At 40.0% G+C, this 14992-nt stretch overlaps 2 protein-coding genes across 2 annotated transcripts; one reads left to right on the top strand and one right to left on the bottom strand.

Annotated features, from left to right (window-relative positions):
• Positions 1 to 494: 494 nt before the first annotated feature.
• Positions 495 to 9575, top strand: LOC135774397 (ADP/ATP translocase 1). The gene is made up of 4 exons (XM_065284465.1): positions 495 to 713; positions 3148 to 3634; positions 3720 to 3860; positions 8868 to 9575. The coding sequence occupies exons 1-4, from the start codon at positions 600 to 602 to the stop codon at positions 9023 to 9025; spliced, it is 900 nt and encodes a 299-aa protein (XP_065140537.1). The 5' UTR covers positions 495 to 599; the 3' UTR covers positions 9026 to 9575.
• Positions 9576 to 9711: 136 nt separating this feature from the next.
• Positions 9712 to 14457, bottom strand: LOC135774398 (putative defense protein 3). Its single transcript, XM_065284466.1, has 5 exons — positions 14157 to 14457; positions 12864 to 12976; positions 11192 to 11301; positions 10893 to 10957; positions 9712 to 9955 (listed from the first exon to the last, which is right to left on the bottom strand). The coding sequence occupies exons 1-5, from the start codon at positions 14347 to 14349 to the stop codon at positions 9831 to 9833; spliced, it is 606 nt and encodes a 201-aa protein (XP_065140538.1). The 5' UTR covers positions 14350 to 14457; the 3' UTR covers positions 9712 to 9830.
• Positions 14458 to 14992: the final 535 nt, after the last annotated feature.

Raw genomic sequence — 14992 nt, 5'->3', positions numbered from 1 at the left:
CGAGCCACATTCATGTGACGTCCATTGTATTCTTTCTTCCTACTATGAAAGTGAATAGGGCTATTGATCATTTTGGTTACAAACAAACATTCCTCAAAATATCTTAATTCGTGTTCAGCAGGTTTGTAACAACATGTGAGTGAGTACATTTGAGAATTTCCATGTTTGGAACTATCCCTTGAATGTTTCTCCTCCGTCCTTGCGTTTTTTCTCACTCGTGCACAAAATAAGAATTGAAAACATTCTCTAGCTATCCAAATCAAAGAAAATTCTAATTCTGATAGCCGATGCCATGACTATCAGTAAGGAAGCGACCCTGCCAACAGGTGTGTTCGACACCATGAGGCACTGCGCAGATCGCTCTGTCTGTCTGATAAAGTACCGCGAGATCGATTTAAAGATAGACTGCCCGCGTATTCAGATCGCGCGATACTTGATGTCAGGCGTTGATCGGCCTGCGCAGCAGACCGTCGAATACACCTGGAATCGAGTTCCCGCTGTTTCTCGCGGTAGCTACTTTGCAAACGACAGGTGTGAAGGTTGTTGCGGGTTATCAGTCTGAAGAAGATCTATTAGCGCAAGCCACGATCACAGTCACGATGAGCGAAGCCGCGATTATCTCATTCGCCAAGGATTTCCTGACCTGCGGAATCGCCGCCACAATCTCAGAGACCACCGTCGCTCCGCTCGAGAGAGTCAAACTGCTGCTACAGGTAATGATGTGAGACGCCCCGGTCCGTGTAGCTTTGGATATATTCGTTTATTCTTTTTGTCTTCAGAACGAATTAATGAACCGTTCATTTATCACTTTGTCAATGTACTCGTAAACATAAAAATAGTTTAAGACCTGTTATTGGTTTGTTTTTGTCACAGTTTCTTAATTTAATTTAATTAAATTTTATTTATATAGCGCTTTTAACAATTGTTAATCATACCAAAGCAGCTTCACATGAAATAGAAGCCCAAAATTAAATAGAAATTAGAAGAAAGAAAACTATTCTTCTAATGCATCAAACGAAAAGACTATCAATCCAAAACCATAGACTATAAAAATGGCCAAAAAGAAATATTGTAACACCCGTCAGGTGAAATGCCGTCATGCTCCACCAGAGGGCACTTAGTTTCAGCATGATTTTGTGTACTTTGATATTACCAACGGTTTTAGCAACAACATAAACAAACGGCTTTCAAACGTGGAACAAACGTAACTTACGGTAAACTCTGCAAATAGATTTTTTACAGTCTATAGCAAAGAATCAATAACAGATTATTTTATTTCTGATTTCTTTTATTTCTGAACAAGCAAAATAAACAACATATCTGGCTAAATCGTTTCAAAAACTACACTGTTAACTACAGATCTGATGCGTCTGATGAAACCGTCTATGTCCCAGCACATCCTAGCGAGCCACTTTCGTGTATACACGGTGGACGTGTATACCCGCATAAAAGCAAACATTATTTATTACTATAATATAGGTTTAATACTATAATAATAAATAAAACATAGGTTTTAAGGCAACTATGTAGGAGTTAAATAGTAGAACTGTGCGGCACAGTGGTTCAGTGGGTGTTGCCTCACTGCAAGGTCTCCGTTTCCAGCCTCGGCTAGGTCAGGTGGCCTTTCTGTGTGTAGTTTCCATGCTCTCCCTGTGTCAGCGTGTGTTTACTGCGGGTACTCCGGTTTTCACCCACAGGCCAAAAAACATGCAGGTTAGCTGAATTGGAGATGAATAATTGCCCCTCCCCCAACCCGTGTGTGTGGATCAACTTGTGTATGGATTAACCAGTTCTCGTCATCAATATAGCCATAAATGCTGGAATGGCGTGTAGAAAAAAAAGAAAGAAGTTGTAGAAGCCCATAAGGCAAAAAATATATTTTCAAATGTAATTTTAAATATATTTCAAAATATACAAAAAAGGCCCAAACATATATGTACTACTGTGATACTTTTTTTTAAATAGAAAAATTTATTTTTCACCTATATATTTTTTGGCCTTTTTGTATATTTTTAAATAGATTTAAAAATATATTTTAAAGCATTTATTTTCACATCACATTGAAGAAAACTTTGTAACAAACTTGTAAACAATAACAGGTTTGAAAAGATTAAATGAAATATATTTTCAACCAAAATATACTTATTATTTTACGTTTATACATACGTATACATTTTCTACAAACTTTTATATTTTTTTTGCTGCTGTATGGGTTGTAAAATAAGAAATGTATTTGTTGCCAATGAAATGATGATGTACAACCGCCCCACAAATTTACAAAGGAAAAGTTCGCGAAATGTCCTAACTGTGCTACTGATGCTGCTGATGATGACTTAATCTTTAGACATCTCATATAGGACTATATGTCCGACCACTCCATAAGCAACAAATTGGGAGTAATTTGATCCGGGTCTGCTATATCAGATGACACGTAAGTAACCCAAAGGTTTTGAATTGACTGTAGGTCTACCTTCCACTTAAGTTAACACTGTGGAACTCCTCTAATAGAATATGATCCTTCACCACCAAAATGAGGTGCATATGGTGAATTAAATTTGAAGGAAAATATTTGTTTTGCCAGTTGCTCTTAAAGTGATGGCTCCATTTCAATAAAGGATTCACCTAGCTCACTGGGCAGGTCTGCCATTTTGGGTGTAGCAGGTTTGCCCATATAAAATGACAAAGGGAAAAGTATTGAACACGCTTAAAATGTATTTAATACTTTGAAAGATTTAATGAAAGCTTCAAGATGGTTTGTTCGAAGGTATGGACCAATGTCCAATTCTTTACCGTGAAATGATCATCATAATCTTGGAAACGTTACAGACATTGATGATTTAGGAAAGGAATAATTGATGAAGGGACGTTTATAAATAATGGAACATTTCTTAACCAATCAGAATAAAGCATTTGGTATAAACCTTAATAAAATATAGAGTTAATAATGTTGTGGTTATTAGTTAATGTCAGCTTACTTAAAGTTTATGTTCTAGTGTACTAGTATAGTTTTTGGCAAAAGTAGGCTATTTCAAAAGCATACAGATGTAGTGTTTCTCTTTGGAAAACAAACGGAAAGTATAAACAACTTCAGCTTTTTGCATACTTACTTGTAATTTAACAGCCTGACTGTTTATCCTTTTCTGACAGGTCCAACATGCCAGCAAGCAGATAACAGCAGACAAACAATACAAAGGTATCATTGACTGTGCAGTGCGTATTCCCAAAGAGCAGGGCTTCTTAGCCTTCTGGAGAGGTAATACGGCCAATGTCATCAGGTATTTCCCCACACAGGCCCTCAACTTTGCTTTCAAAGACAAGTACAGGAAAATCTTCCTGGATGGCGTTGACAAGCACACTCAGTTTTGGACTTATTTTGCCGGTAACCTCGCCGCCGGTGGTGCGGCCGGGGCCACGTCAATGTGTTTCGTTTACCCGCTCGACTTTGCCCGAACTCGCTTGGCTGCCGATGTCGGCAAGGGTGCTGCAGATAGAGAATTCACGGGCCTCGGCAACTGTTTAGCGAAGATCTACAGGTCTGACGGTCTGAAGGGTTTGTACCAAGGCTTCAACGTTTCCATGCAGGGCATCATTATCTACAGAGCGGCCTACTTCGGCCTTTATGACACCACCAAAGGTGGGTTGCGTTGACATTTAGGGCTCAAATCGGTCTGAAAAAAGCTCAATCATCCATCATTGAGTAAAATGTTTATGTTTTGCAGGCATGCTTCCTGACCCCGAAAATGCACACATTGCGGTGAGCTGGATGATCGCTCAGAGCGTGACTATCGTGTCTGGTTTTATATCATATCCCTTTGACATGGTTCGCCGGCGTATGATGATGCTGTCTGGACTTAAAGGAGGTAAAATTATCCCACGCTGTAAAAGTTGAATCATCTTAAAAAGTTGTTTTTCAAACTTAAAATTTCCCTTCAGTTTAACTCTAGGTGAAAATTTTAAGTTGAATAAACACAATAAATGACTATAATTGGTAACCTATTAAAAAATGTATTTTTCCAACTTAAAATTTCGCTTTAGTTTCACTTTAGGTGAAAATTTTAAGTTGAGTAAACATAAAAAATTACTTTAATTGGTAACTCCTAAACCATTTGTTTTTTCAACTTAAAATATTCACCTAAAATAAATCTAAAGCGAAATTTTAAGTTGGAAAAACAAATGTTTTAGTAGTTACCAATTGAAGTAATTGTTTTTATTTACCCAACTTTAGGAATTAACTTTAGTAATAAACTTAAAAAATTACTTTAATTGATATCACCTAAAAAATTTAAGTTCCCCTTGTGTAGAGGATGTCTAGGGTTCGAGCTTGGTAGATCAATCAGTCTGATACTATATGAAAAAGGCCAATGAATGATCAATGGACATTGGTGAATGAAATGTGCATACCGTGACTCTGCCCTGGCATCCGGTTATAAAATGCTAATTCCTTCAGATTTATTCAGCGGTCTCTTCCCTGGTTCCAGTGCACAGGTAAGTGCGGAAGATTCCCCTCTGCGTTTTCAACAAGCTAAAAGTGTAAATTTCCTACATACGCGATGCGTTTCATGTTTCATGTTCCACTGGGTGCGGGTGGTACCTTTCTCCCTCACACGGGCATGACACTGCTTAAGATGCGTGGGTAGTTCCCATGTGGAGGCAGCATTCATTGACGGATTTTGTTCTTATTACAAGGACATATCCATTGCAGCATTGTGGTCGCAGATCTTCTTCTTCTCTAAGACGGACAAGACTTCTTTAAACTCCCTCAACCGTTCTTCTTCCTGTTTTGGCACACAAAGACATTGTAGCGAGTATCGAGGGCGATACAGGTTTTTTTAACGTGTCTTTGTCAGAAAATTCTCACAGAACACTTGACATGCCTGACATAACTGGATATTGGGGGTCTGACGACAGCCGAACGCAGCATTGGGGGGCAGGCTTCACCGTAAGAGTGGAAAACTCCTGTGCACCTCTGACTTCGGGTGTATCTGTGTTTATCGGAGTTTGACGCTGGGACAGCGGCTGTGCTTTCCCGGGCAGCCGTGAGCATAGGCCTGGAGTGAAACCTTCCCGCCCCAGAACACTCTAGGCTGAATGATAGGGGTCCACCCCTTCTTTCCTGAAGTGCATGACGGCTGAGAAAGCCATTAAAGGTGCATTATACAGTGCGCGCATACACTTTGTAAGCTTGTCTCTCCTCACCACCGTCGATAATGGAGCAGTCAAGGAATATGAGCTCATTCCTCAGGTGGACCGTGCCATTCCAGTGCATTGTGCCTGCTGGGTGCTGTGTCCTGGAGGAATGAGCTCATATTCCCATTCAGCATGTGTGGAATCTTCAAGTCACACCGCTGGACAGGTTGTCTCCACGCCTCTTCCAGGTCCATCAGGCATGGCGTTTAAAGACCTGGATGAGGGTGTTCACAGCCCAGCACAGATGTAAGAACTGTGTACAGTGTCTGACCTTGCCCTTTAGCGATGGAAAACACAATGTACATCCTGGGTCATCCAATGCCCATTATGGTGGCAAAGTGATGATATTTTTGGGTTTTTTTTGCCTTTAAGGTGGTCTGACAAAGCCATTTCTGGTCTTTCTTTGCAGTTGGAGGCAGTTAGACAAGCTTTCCCCTGTGCAGGAGAAAGAGCAAGCTTTCCCCCTGTGCAGAGCATCTCTTTCCTAGGCATGGAACTGGACTTGGTCACCATGACAGCATGTCTAACGGAGCAGCTTGCTCAGTCTGTTCTCTACTCCCTCAGTGTTCTCAGAGGCAGACTGACAGCCCCACTGAAGCTCTTTCTGAGGCTCCTGGAGCATATGGCATCCGCATCAGCGGTTACACCACTCAGGTTGATTCATATGAAAGCACTTCAGTGGTGGCTGCACGACAGAGTCCCTTCGTTGGCATGGTACTCCTCGCGTCCTCTCCCCCTTGGTGAATCCCCCTGAGGAAGGACCTTCTTCTCAGGGGCAGGGCATGATTTGGGATCTTCGGCCAGACCTCTGGTGGCCTCTGGATGGGACGCGGAAGACCTTAACCGGCCTTTCGCCGGCTATGGTGCATACCACCACCGAGGCTAGAACCCCCTCTACTCGGCTGTTCTATGATCTCAAATGACGTCTTTTTGTGGACTGGTGCTCCTCATGGCGAGGACCTACAGAGATCGTATCCAGTATCGTCAGTGCTTACCTTTCTCTAGGAAAGGTTGGACAGACTATTGTCCCCCTCTACCCTGGCAGCTATTTCAGCACACTATGTGTTACTGGTTAGAAAATCAGTAGGGAAGCATGAACTGGTTTTCAGGTTCCTCAGAGGCACTACGTGGCTTAACCCTCCTAGGTCTAGCCTTGTTCCCTCTTGGGACCTTTCTGTTGTCCTTCTGGACTTCAGAAGCCTCCCTTTGAGCCTTTGGTATCAGTCGAGCTTAGCGCCCTCTCTTAGAAGATGACCCTCCTGATTGCGCTCACTTCTATCAAGAGGGTTGGAGACTTGCAAGCTTTCTCTGTCGCCAGCGGATGCCTCGAGTTTGGGGTGAACCTCCAGGCCCTATCTGATGGTAGTGATCCAGCCTTGTCATTTTTATGTTTAGTACGGGTTCTTTGTGCTTTCTTAGACAGCGTGCAGTGTTTCAGATGTTTTGATTTTCTAATAAGCTCTTTGTTTCCCTGGAGGTCAGCAGAAGGAAAAGACTCTCTAAGCAGAGGCTCGCCATTGGATCGTCAATGCCATTTTTTGGCATACCGGCCCCAGATTTTGCCCTGTCCTTTGTGGGCATTAGATAATGGTGCCTCTCTGGCAGATATCTGTTGGGCTGCAGGCTGGGCCACTCCTAATAAGGTTCTATAACCTTAGGTTCAGGCAGTCTCGTCCCGGGTAATGTCAGCTCCGGACACCCGACCTGGTTGATGGCTGTGGGCCTGGGTTGTTGCCCTTCCTTCTTTTAGGGCCATTTTTCCAAATTGGGTTCCCATTTTTGGGGTGAACGACTCTTTTATTATTTTTTTATTTTGGCTTGTGACATATCCAATCTCAGGGTTTTATCGACCAGTTACCTTCTGCTAGGCTTTGAGCCTTTGTTCTAAGCTCGTCACCCTTTGGGTTGCTTGCCTTCTATTCCCCTATGGTTTCCCTTAAGTAAACCATGGGTCTTCCCCGGAGGGGCTGTCTCCCTATCCCGTGAGTCCAGCTGAGCCATGTTTCGCAGCTCGCTGCTCTGAAATATTTTCCTCTGTTAACTCTGACTTTCCAACAAATACCTCGCTCCGGTAGGTTGTGGTCTCCGCCGGCCTCTTAAAGGCTTCCCAGTGCTTAGCTACTATTTTTACTATGCTGTAGTAGGAGTCTCCTACCCATACCTTTGGTATGGTCGACTTCTCTTTTGCGCTGGAAGGTTATAAACCTTAGCAGGGCCCCCCGTACGCTCAGCTGATGGGTTTCGCCTGGCCAAAGGTTTCTAAGGGGCCAGTCACACCAAAAGCATTTATGGCAGTTGCAGGCGCCTTTTTTGAATGATATTCTATGGGCAGGGAGCGTTTGCGCGCTGTTTATGCGTGCCGAGCACCTTGTGGTTTTTGCCGCCGTCGCAGCACGCGCCTTGCGTTGTTGTGAGGGACGTTTACAGTTGCTTTGAAGAACTGGATTGCACTCGCTCACTCTCTCCTGCGTGTTTGTGCACCTCTCATCCTCAAACAAGGTCAGAGCAAGCGCCCTCTTTTTAAAGTTTCTGCTAATATGACAGTTAACCGCAAAAGAGCACTCACGCTTCAATATTTGATTGACAAGAGAGCTGACTCGGTCGTTGCTTCGCAATATAAAAAGCCGCGTCGCACTGCTCTATTATAAAAAAGGCAGTGCGTTGCGCCTTGCGTTTCGAAGCGTTTAAAGCGCGGTTGGTGTGATTAGCCCCTAAGTCAGTCAGTTTCTGTGGCATTTTCATACGGACCCCTAGTGTCACATCATCAACACAACATCGAGTGAGTAACCTCCAGTATGGAAATTTATCCACCAGTGTTTATTGATCATTCATTGGCCATTTTCATATAGTATCAGAATGGTCGAACCCCTAGTGCAGTGGTTCTCAAACTTTTTCCGCGTGTGGCCCCGCTGTGTATGATGCATCCCTTCGTGGCCCCCCAAAGAAAATGTATGATATAAAACATTTCAAAACTTTGAATGAAACAAAACATTGAAATATACAATGTAGTGCTGTTGGTTAGCCTTACTTTTCTGAGGTTTAATTACACTTTATTTAGTTACATTGTATCTCAGGGCCCCCTAGTGTCGCATCATCGACACAACGTCATGTTCCCTCCCTCAGGGAACAGAGGTTACATATCTTCACCTTTCTAAAATAATTGCCTAAGTCATTTTTCAGGTTTCTCAGAAAACACAAATAAATGGAACTAACTTCAGAGGTTGAGTAGATTTGTGTTCTCTTGATGCAGCTGCCATTTAGAAAAGCTTGCAAAAATGCCTCAAGGCCATTATACTACAGGGGTAGAATAGCATGATCTGTTCAAATGAGGATGTGGGCGATTTTACCAGACGTGGCCAGGATCATGAGGAGATGACTTATGCAAAAAAAAAAAAAAAAAAACATTTTTGTCAAAAAATGACTTAGGCAATTATTTTAGGATGGTGACAATATGTAACCAAGACGTTTTTTTCTTAAAATTTCGCTTTAGTTTCACTTTAGATGTAAATTTTAAACTTTAAAAAATACTTCAATTGGTAACACCTAAAAATTTTAGTTGAACCAACGTTTTACAGTGCCTTCAATACAAGTTTCTCATATTGCATCCAAAAGTAGCAGCTCCTTGGCCTTTGGTTAGGTTAATTATAAGTAACTGTACCGCAATTATTATTATTTTTCAGCTGACATTATGTACAACGGCACCATAGACTGCTGGAGGAAGATCGCGCGTGATGAGGGCCTGAAGGCTTTCTATAAGGGTGGCTGGTCTAATGTGTTGCGAGGGGTGGGTGGAGCCCTCGTGTTGGTTCTGTATGATGAGTTCAAGAAGGTCATTTAAACTTTAAAGTCGGCATCTCTGTTTGACACAAAACTGCAATTTACTTGCAGAGTTATTTTCTTAACGTGTGTTGTGGTGAAATGAAGTCAAACTGATGTTACAAATGAATTTGTTCCCAATAGCTCAAATTATGAATATTATAAGTTTACTGTTGCGAATTGTAATAAGGTGACGGTTTTGAAAACTGACTTTTAGTTTACATGCGCAATAGCTGATATTAATTTTTTACTCATTTTAAAGTTACAAATTGCAGCTTTTAAAGGTCATGCTTTATGTGTAAGATGCAGCAGGTTGACAAAAAGGTCACAAAAGAAACAAAATTATTCTGAAACATTAAAACCAGAGAGTCAAGTGCAATGACAGTGAAATTTAAAAGGTCAAAAATGCTTTCTAGAAGGCATCTCATGAAGTCTAAAGTGTGAAAAATAGTTATAATACAGAATGTTTGTCTAATTTTTGACTGTTACATGTACGTATATTATTTATTTATTATAATTTATTTATTGGGGTAAATTAAATTTTGCTGATGTATCGTCATACCAGTTTGTTTTTTACAGACTTCTCACTTGTTCTGCATGTAAATATAAATACATATACTATTAATGCTCCAAATCACCTCTTTCAATAAATAATCTAACTTTAAAACAAGTGTATTTTTTAATATGGAGAAAAAAATAAAACATGGACAAAGATGACCAGTTTAATATAAGTCAGGCAAAAAACATATCAATATTTAATGTTGACTTCATATTTTATAGATGTTTTTGAGCTAGTATACTTTACTTTGGATCTTCTTCAACTAGAACTATTCAACTAGATATTGAAGATTTGCCAGCAGGGCGATGAAAAGAAGAGCGAGTATGAAAGAAGTCACCGCCTTCTGTGTTTCAGCGCTATCAGAGACATTAAGCTGTGTTCCCCCTCCACTGCCTGAATGTTAGAAGATGGAAAGACAAAATTATATGAAATACATGTGTAAAACACAGTGTTGGGGGTTAGGGATGCACCGATACTGGTATAGGGTATCGGCCTCGATACCACATTTTCTAAAGTACTCGTTAAAAGTCTCCCGATACCTGGGATCGAAACCACGGTCTGAGAAATGTCTATGTTTGAGCAGCGTGTAAGGGGTTAATGCCTCTTGTGTTGTCCAAAGAGGCAGAGTTTACAACAAACTGGAAAACTAGTCCCTTGTTTTTTTGTTAAATAATATGACTAAAGCTGTTACCTGTAAATTTAAATTATGTTTTTTATTAAGTACTCGGTATCGGTATCGGCAAGTACTGAAATGCAAGTACTCGTACTCATATTCCAAAAAAGTGGTATCGGTGCATCCCTATTGGGGGTAACACATTACAAGTAACGTGCATTATGTAATTACATCACTTTTCTAAAATAAAGAGTAAAGTAACGCATTACTTTATAAATGTACACATTAATATTTGAGTTACTTTTTAAAAATATAATGCGAGTTACTTTTCAGTTTAATAATTACATTTAAAAATAAAATAATGTACTGAATTAAACTGAAAATATTAACGTAGAATTACGCAATTGTGCCTGAGCAGAAACAGTTTGAGTCAAAAAACGGAGATGGCAAGCCAGAGCTTGACATTTTTGCAATCATAAAAAACACCTGCAAGGCCTAAAAGAGATCAAGCCTCAACCAAGTAAGAAAAAGTAACGCAAAAATAACTTAAAAGTAACGTAAGGATTACTTTCCATGAAAAGTAACTAAGGAATGCAATTAGATACTTTTTTAGGGAGTAACTTAATATTGTAATGCATTACTTTTAAAAGTAACTTTCCCCAACACGGGAAAAACGTAAGGTATTTAGGGTTACTGAAAGTGTCTGGGTCGACTTACCTTGGGTTAGATTTGCAGACTTCACATTGAGCCAGTAAACGGTGCGCTGTTGAGCTACTGTGGCCCTGTGAAGGAGCAGATCAATATTGAGGGATCTTAACAGTTTCTTCAAATGATTTCATATCCATAAACTCATACTACAAATGAAGTTAGTGTTTTTTTCCAGGTCCCAGATCAAAAAAATCCTATTCAAATAGATTTTAGAGTTATAAGGTTAGGGGGTTGTACAGCTTTCTTTGAAAAAAAAACCCCCAGACTATTATGAAGAGTATACGTTTGAGATTGTTGTTTGCTCTTACATAAAGTAAACATTGGTGGCTGCAGCAGGTGGAATCCAGGTATAGATGGTGTTGCTGTTTTTAATATTGGTGTTGGCATGAGTAATGGCACCCTGTGGATTTCCTGCACACTAAAAACACAAGCATGAACAGATCTTTTACTGTCATTACCATAATAATAGCTGCATTCATGTTATATTTACCATATCTAAATCACACAGCATGGAAACGGTTGTACATTAATGTAGGGGGCAGTTGTATATTTTGTAACTTGTAGTTTGATTACAGGTTTGTTGTTTTTGGAAGATTTTTGTGTGTGGGCTTTGTGGTTCTCCTTTACTGTTAAAGAGACAATTCTGACATCATTTACTCATTCTCAAGTTGTTAAAAACCTGTATATACACTCGCCTAAAGGATTATAAGGAACACCTGTTCAATTTCTCATTAATGCAATTATCTAATCAACCAATCACATGGCAGTTACTTCAATGCATTTAGGGGTGTGGTCCTGGTCAAGACAATCTCCTGAACTCCAATCTGAATGTCAGAATGGGAAAGAAAGGTGATTTAAGCAATTTTGAGCGTGGCATGGTTGTTGGTGCCAGACGGGCCGGTCTGAGTATTTCATAATCTGCTCAGTTACTGGGATTTTCACACACAACCATTTCTAGGGTTTACAAAGAATGGTGTGAAAAGGGAAAAACATCCAGTATGCGGCAGTCCTGTGGGCGAAAATGCCTTGTTGATGCTAGAGGTCAGAGGAGAATGGGCCAACTGATTCAAGCTGATAGAAGAGCAAATTTGACTGAAATAACCACTTGTTACAACCGAGGTATGCAGCAAAGCATTTGTGAAGCCACAACACGCACAACCTTCAGGCGGATGGACTACAACAGCAGAAGACCCCACCGGGTACCACTCATCTCCACTACAAATAGGAAAAAGAGGCTACAATTTGCACCAAAATTGGACAGTTGAAGACTGGAAAAATGTTGCCTGGTCTGCTGAGTCTCGATTTCTGTTGAGACATTCAGATGGTAGAGTCGGACTTTGGCGTAAACGGAATGAGAACATGGATCCATCATGCCTTGTTACCACTGTGCAGGCTGGTGATGGTGGTGTAATGGTGTGGAGGATGTTTTCTTGGCACACTTTAGGCCCCTTAGTGCCAATTAGGCATCATTTAAATGCCACGGCCAACCTGAGCATTGTTTCTGACCATGTCCATCCCTTTATGACCACCATGTACCCATCCTTTTATGGTTACTTCCAGCAGGATAATGCACCATGTCACAAAGCTTGAATCATTTCAAATTGGTTTCTTGAACATGACAATGAGTTCACTGTACAAAAATGGCCCCCACAGTCACCGGATCTCAACCCAATAGAGCATCTTTGGGATGTGGTGGAACGGGAACTTTGTGTCCTGGATGTGCATTCCACAAATCTCCATCTACTGCAGGGCACCATTGACTTCCATAGTATTATTTTTTTCCTAGAATGGAAGTCAATTGTGCCCCAGGTCTGTTTGGTTACAGACATTATTAAAAATCTCTTATGTTGTTTTTAGAAGAACAAAGTCATTTATACAGGTTTGGAAAAACTTGGGGATGAGTAAATGATGACAGAATTTTCATTTTTGATGAACTATCCCTTTAACAGCCATATATGTGAAATCAGCTGAAAGTTTTACCGCTAAGAACTTTGTGTTGGCTGGAGGCGTCTGCCAGGTTCCTATTGCTTTGGTATCAGAGCCAGATCGAGCCTCCAGTAGCACACCACGATAGTCTGGACCTTTAATTATGACTGATAAACAAACAAATCAACATTATCTTCATTTCTTAACGAAAACACAAACGGCTACTTAATGTAACTTTTGAAGGTTATGCAAATGTTTTATCACGTGATGCGGCTGATGCCTTTGAAAAATTGTGAGGCACAATAAAAGTTGTAAAAGTTATGAGAAAAGTGACCAAGCAAGAGAACCGCATATTACTTTATTATAAATGCAATTAAGTGCAAATTAAGTTTTCAAACCCAGAACTGGATCAAAGAGAGACAAACCCAACCTGTTGGTTTGTATTTTAACCTATGCTGGGTTGTTTCAACCCATTGTTGGGTTAAATATAAAAACATATAACCCAACAGCTGGGTTTGTCCTGCACAAACAAACTAAATGGTGACAAAGATTTGTGAAATTTCACAAAAGCAAATAAGGAAAAAAATCACAGATGAGATCTCTTTAATATGATAATTATTTTTCAGATATCAATGAGATTAGAGAGCAAATATAAACTTTTGCTCAAGTCTTCGGTGTCTCTGATATTTCTAATGAGACTCATAAATCTCACAAATAATCTGAAGTTTAGATTTCAATATAAACAACCATTTCTCATAATTTACCCAAATTCAGATTAATTCACTTACACTTGATTTTACATGCTCCAAATTCTTAAAGGGACAGTTCAACCAAAAATGAAAATTTTGTTATCGTTTACTCACCGTACAGTTGTTTTAAACCTGTATACATTATTGTGCTTTACTGAACACAAAGGAAGATATTTTGAGCAATGTTTGTTACCAAAGATTGTTAAGCACCATCGACTGTCATAGTAATTTCTCCCCTACTATGGAAGTCAATGGTGCTTCTGTTTCCTGCTTGATTACAAATATCTTCCTTTGTGTTTAGCAGAACAAAAAAAAATTATACAGGTTTATAACAACTTTACAGTGAGTAAATGATGACACATTTTTTTAGTTTTGGGTGAACTATCCCTTTAATGCTATTATTGTCTCATTTAACAAATAAGAGATTTAGGGCTCCATCAAATTTTCCTCAGGGTCTTTTATAGGTACATTTTTTCATAAACCATTTCGGGCTAAAACATTTCTCCTTCATACTTTTTATTTTTAAAACAAGTTTCCTTTAATAAAAAGGATTATAGGGACCTTCATCTCAATCAACATTGTCTGAGTCGGCCCTCACCTGTGATAGGTTTTCCAGTTTGAAAACCGGTGCTGCTGGGAAGGATGGTGTATGGAGCAGGTGAAGGCTGCGGTTGTACCGCTCCATGTTTTGGCATCATATCCACACACGCTGAAGCTGGTGCACCATTTGGATAACAAGTAGCACATGTGAAAAACTGCAGTACGATAAACCCCAAGATCAGGACATCCATTTCTTCTAAAAAACAACTATTTTAACAGCTCATTTACAAGTAGAAGGTCCAGCACACATTTGAAAGATCTCACACTGGACAACTGAGTTTTGAAAGACCCTTTTGCTGAGTCACAGTGGCAAAAAATTGTTGATTTATGTTGACGCGTCCATCCGCCCCACCCCTCCATAAAGTATTCACATGGTGTCAGGTGAGATGATTTTCCAGAAAACTCTCCCCAGTTTCAGGAATCTGGACCGGGAAACAAAGAGGGTCTGTCACGACAAATACAAGCATGAAAAATCAAAATTTTACTCTTTGTCTCGTGTTACATCACTGCGTGAAATGTGTCGCTGGTGTAGTGATACGGATGACTTTTGGTTAAGATCTCTTTCATGTCATTTATAAAACACTTTCATTGCTCACATTTAAGGCGTTTATTTATAAAGTGTACAGACATAATGGCCCCAGATGTATCTGGACACTTCAGTCACACTTGTATGGAAATGTATGTCTCAAAATGACATAGTCACATTATATAATTTATTTAGAATTTATTTATAACTTTTCCACATCATACTCTATTTACTTGTAAGGGCCAAGATTATCTTTTTGTTGCTGTTTCTCTACAGTTGTCCAAACAGAAAGATTACATAAATACATG

This window comes from Paramisgurnus dabryanus, chromosome 5 (assembly GCF_030506205.2).
Source record: "Paramisgurnus dabryanus chromosome 5, PD_genome_1.1, whole genome shotgun sequence".
NCBI classification, from domain to species: Eukaryota; Metazoa; Chordata; class Actinopteri; order Cypriniformes; family Cobitidae; genus Paramisgurnus; species Paramisgurnus dabryanus.
This window is presented reverse-complemented; position numbering and strand designations above follow the sequence as displayed.

Bases quoted from the DNA above. Each gene is read 5' to 3' on its own strand.
- LOC135774397 (XM_065284465.1), top strand. From the start codon at position 600: ATGAGCGAAGCCGCGATTATCTCATTCGCCAAGGATTTCCTGACCTGC. The intron at 3,635-3,719 runs GTGGGTTGCGTT...TATGTTTTGCAG, and splicing joins CCTTTATGACACCACCAAAG to GCATGCTTCCTGACCCCGAA. The intron at 3,861-8,867 runs GTAAAATTATCC...ATTATTTTTCAG, and splicing joins GCTGTCTGGACTTAAAGGAG to CTGACATTATGTACAACGGC.
- LOC135774398 (XM_065284466.1), bottom strand. From the start codon at position 14,349: ATGGATGTCCTGATCTTGGGGTTTATCGTACTGCAGTTTTTCACATGT. The intron at 10,958-11,191 runs GTAAGAGCAAAC...GCTCCTTCACAG, and splicing joins GCCACCAATGTTTACTTTAT to GGCCACAGTAGCTCAACAGC. The intron at 9,956-10,892 runs GTAAGTCGACCC...TCTAACATTCAG, and splicing joins GTCTGCAAATCTAACCCAAG to GCAGTGGAGGGGGAACACAG.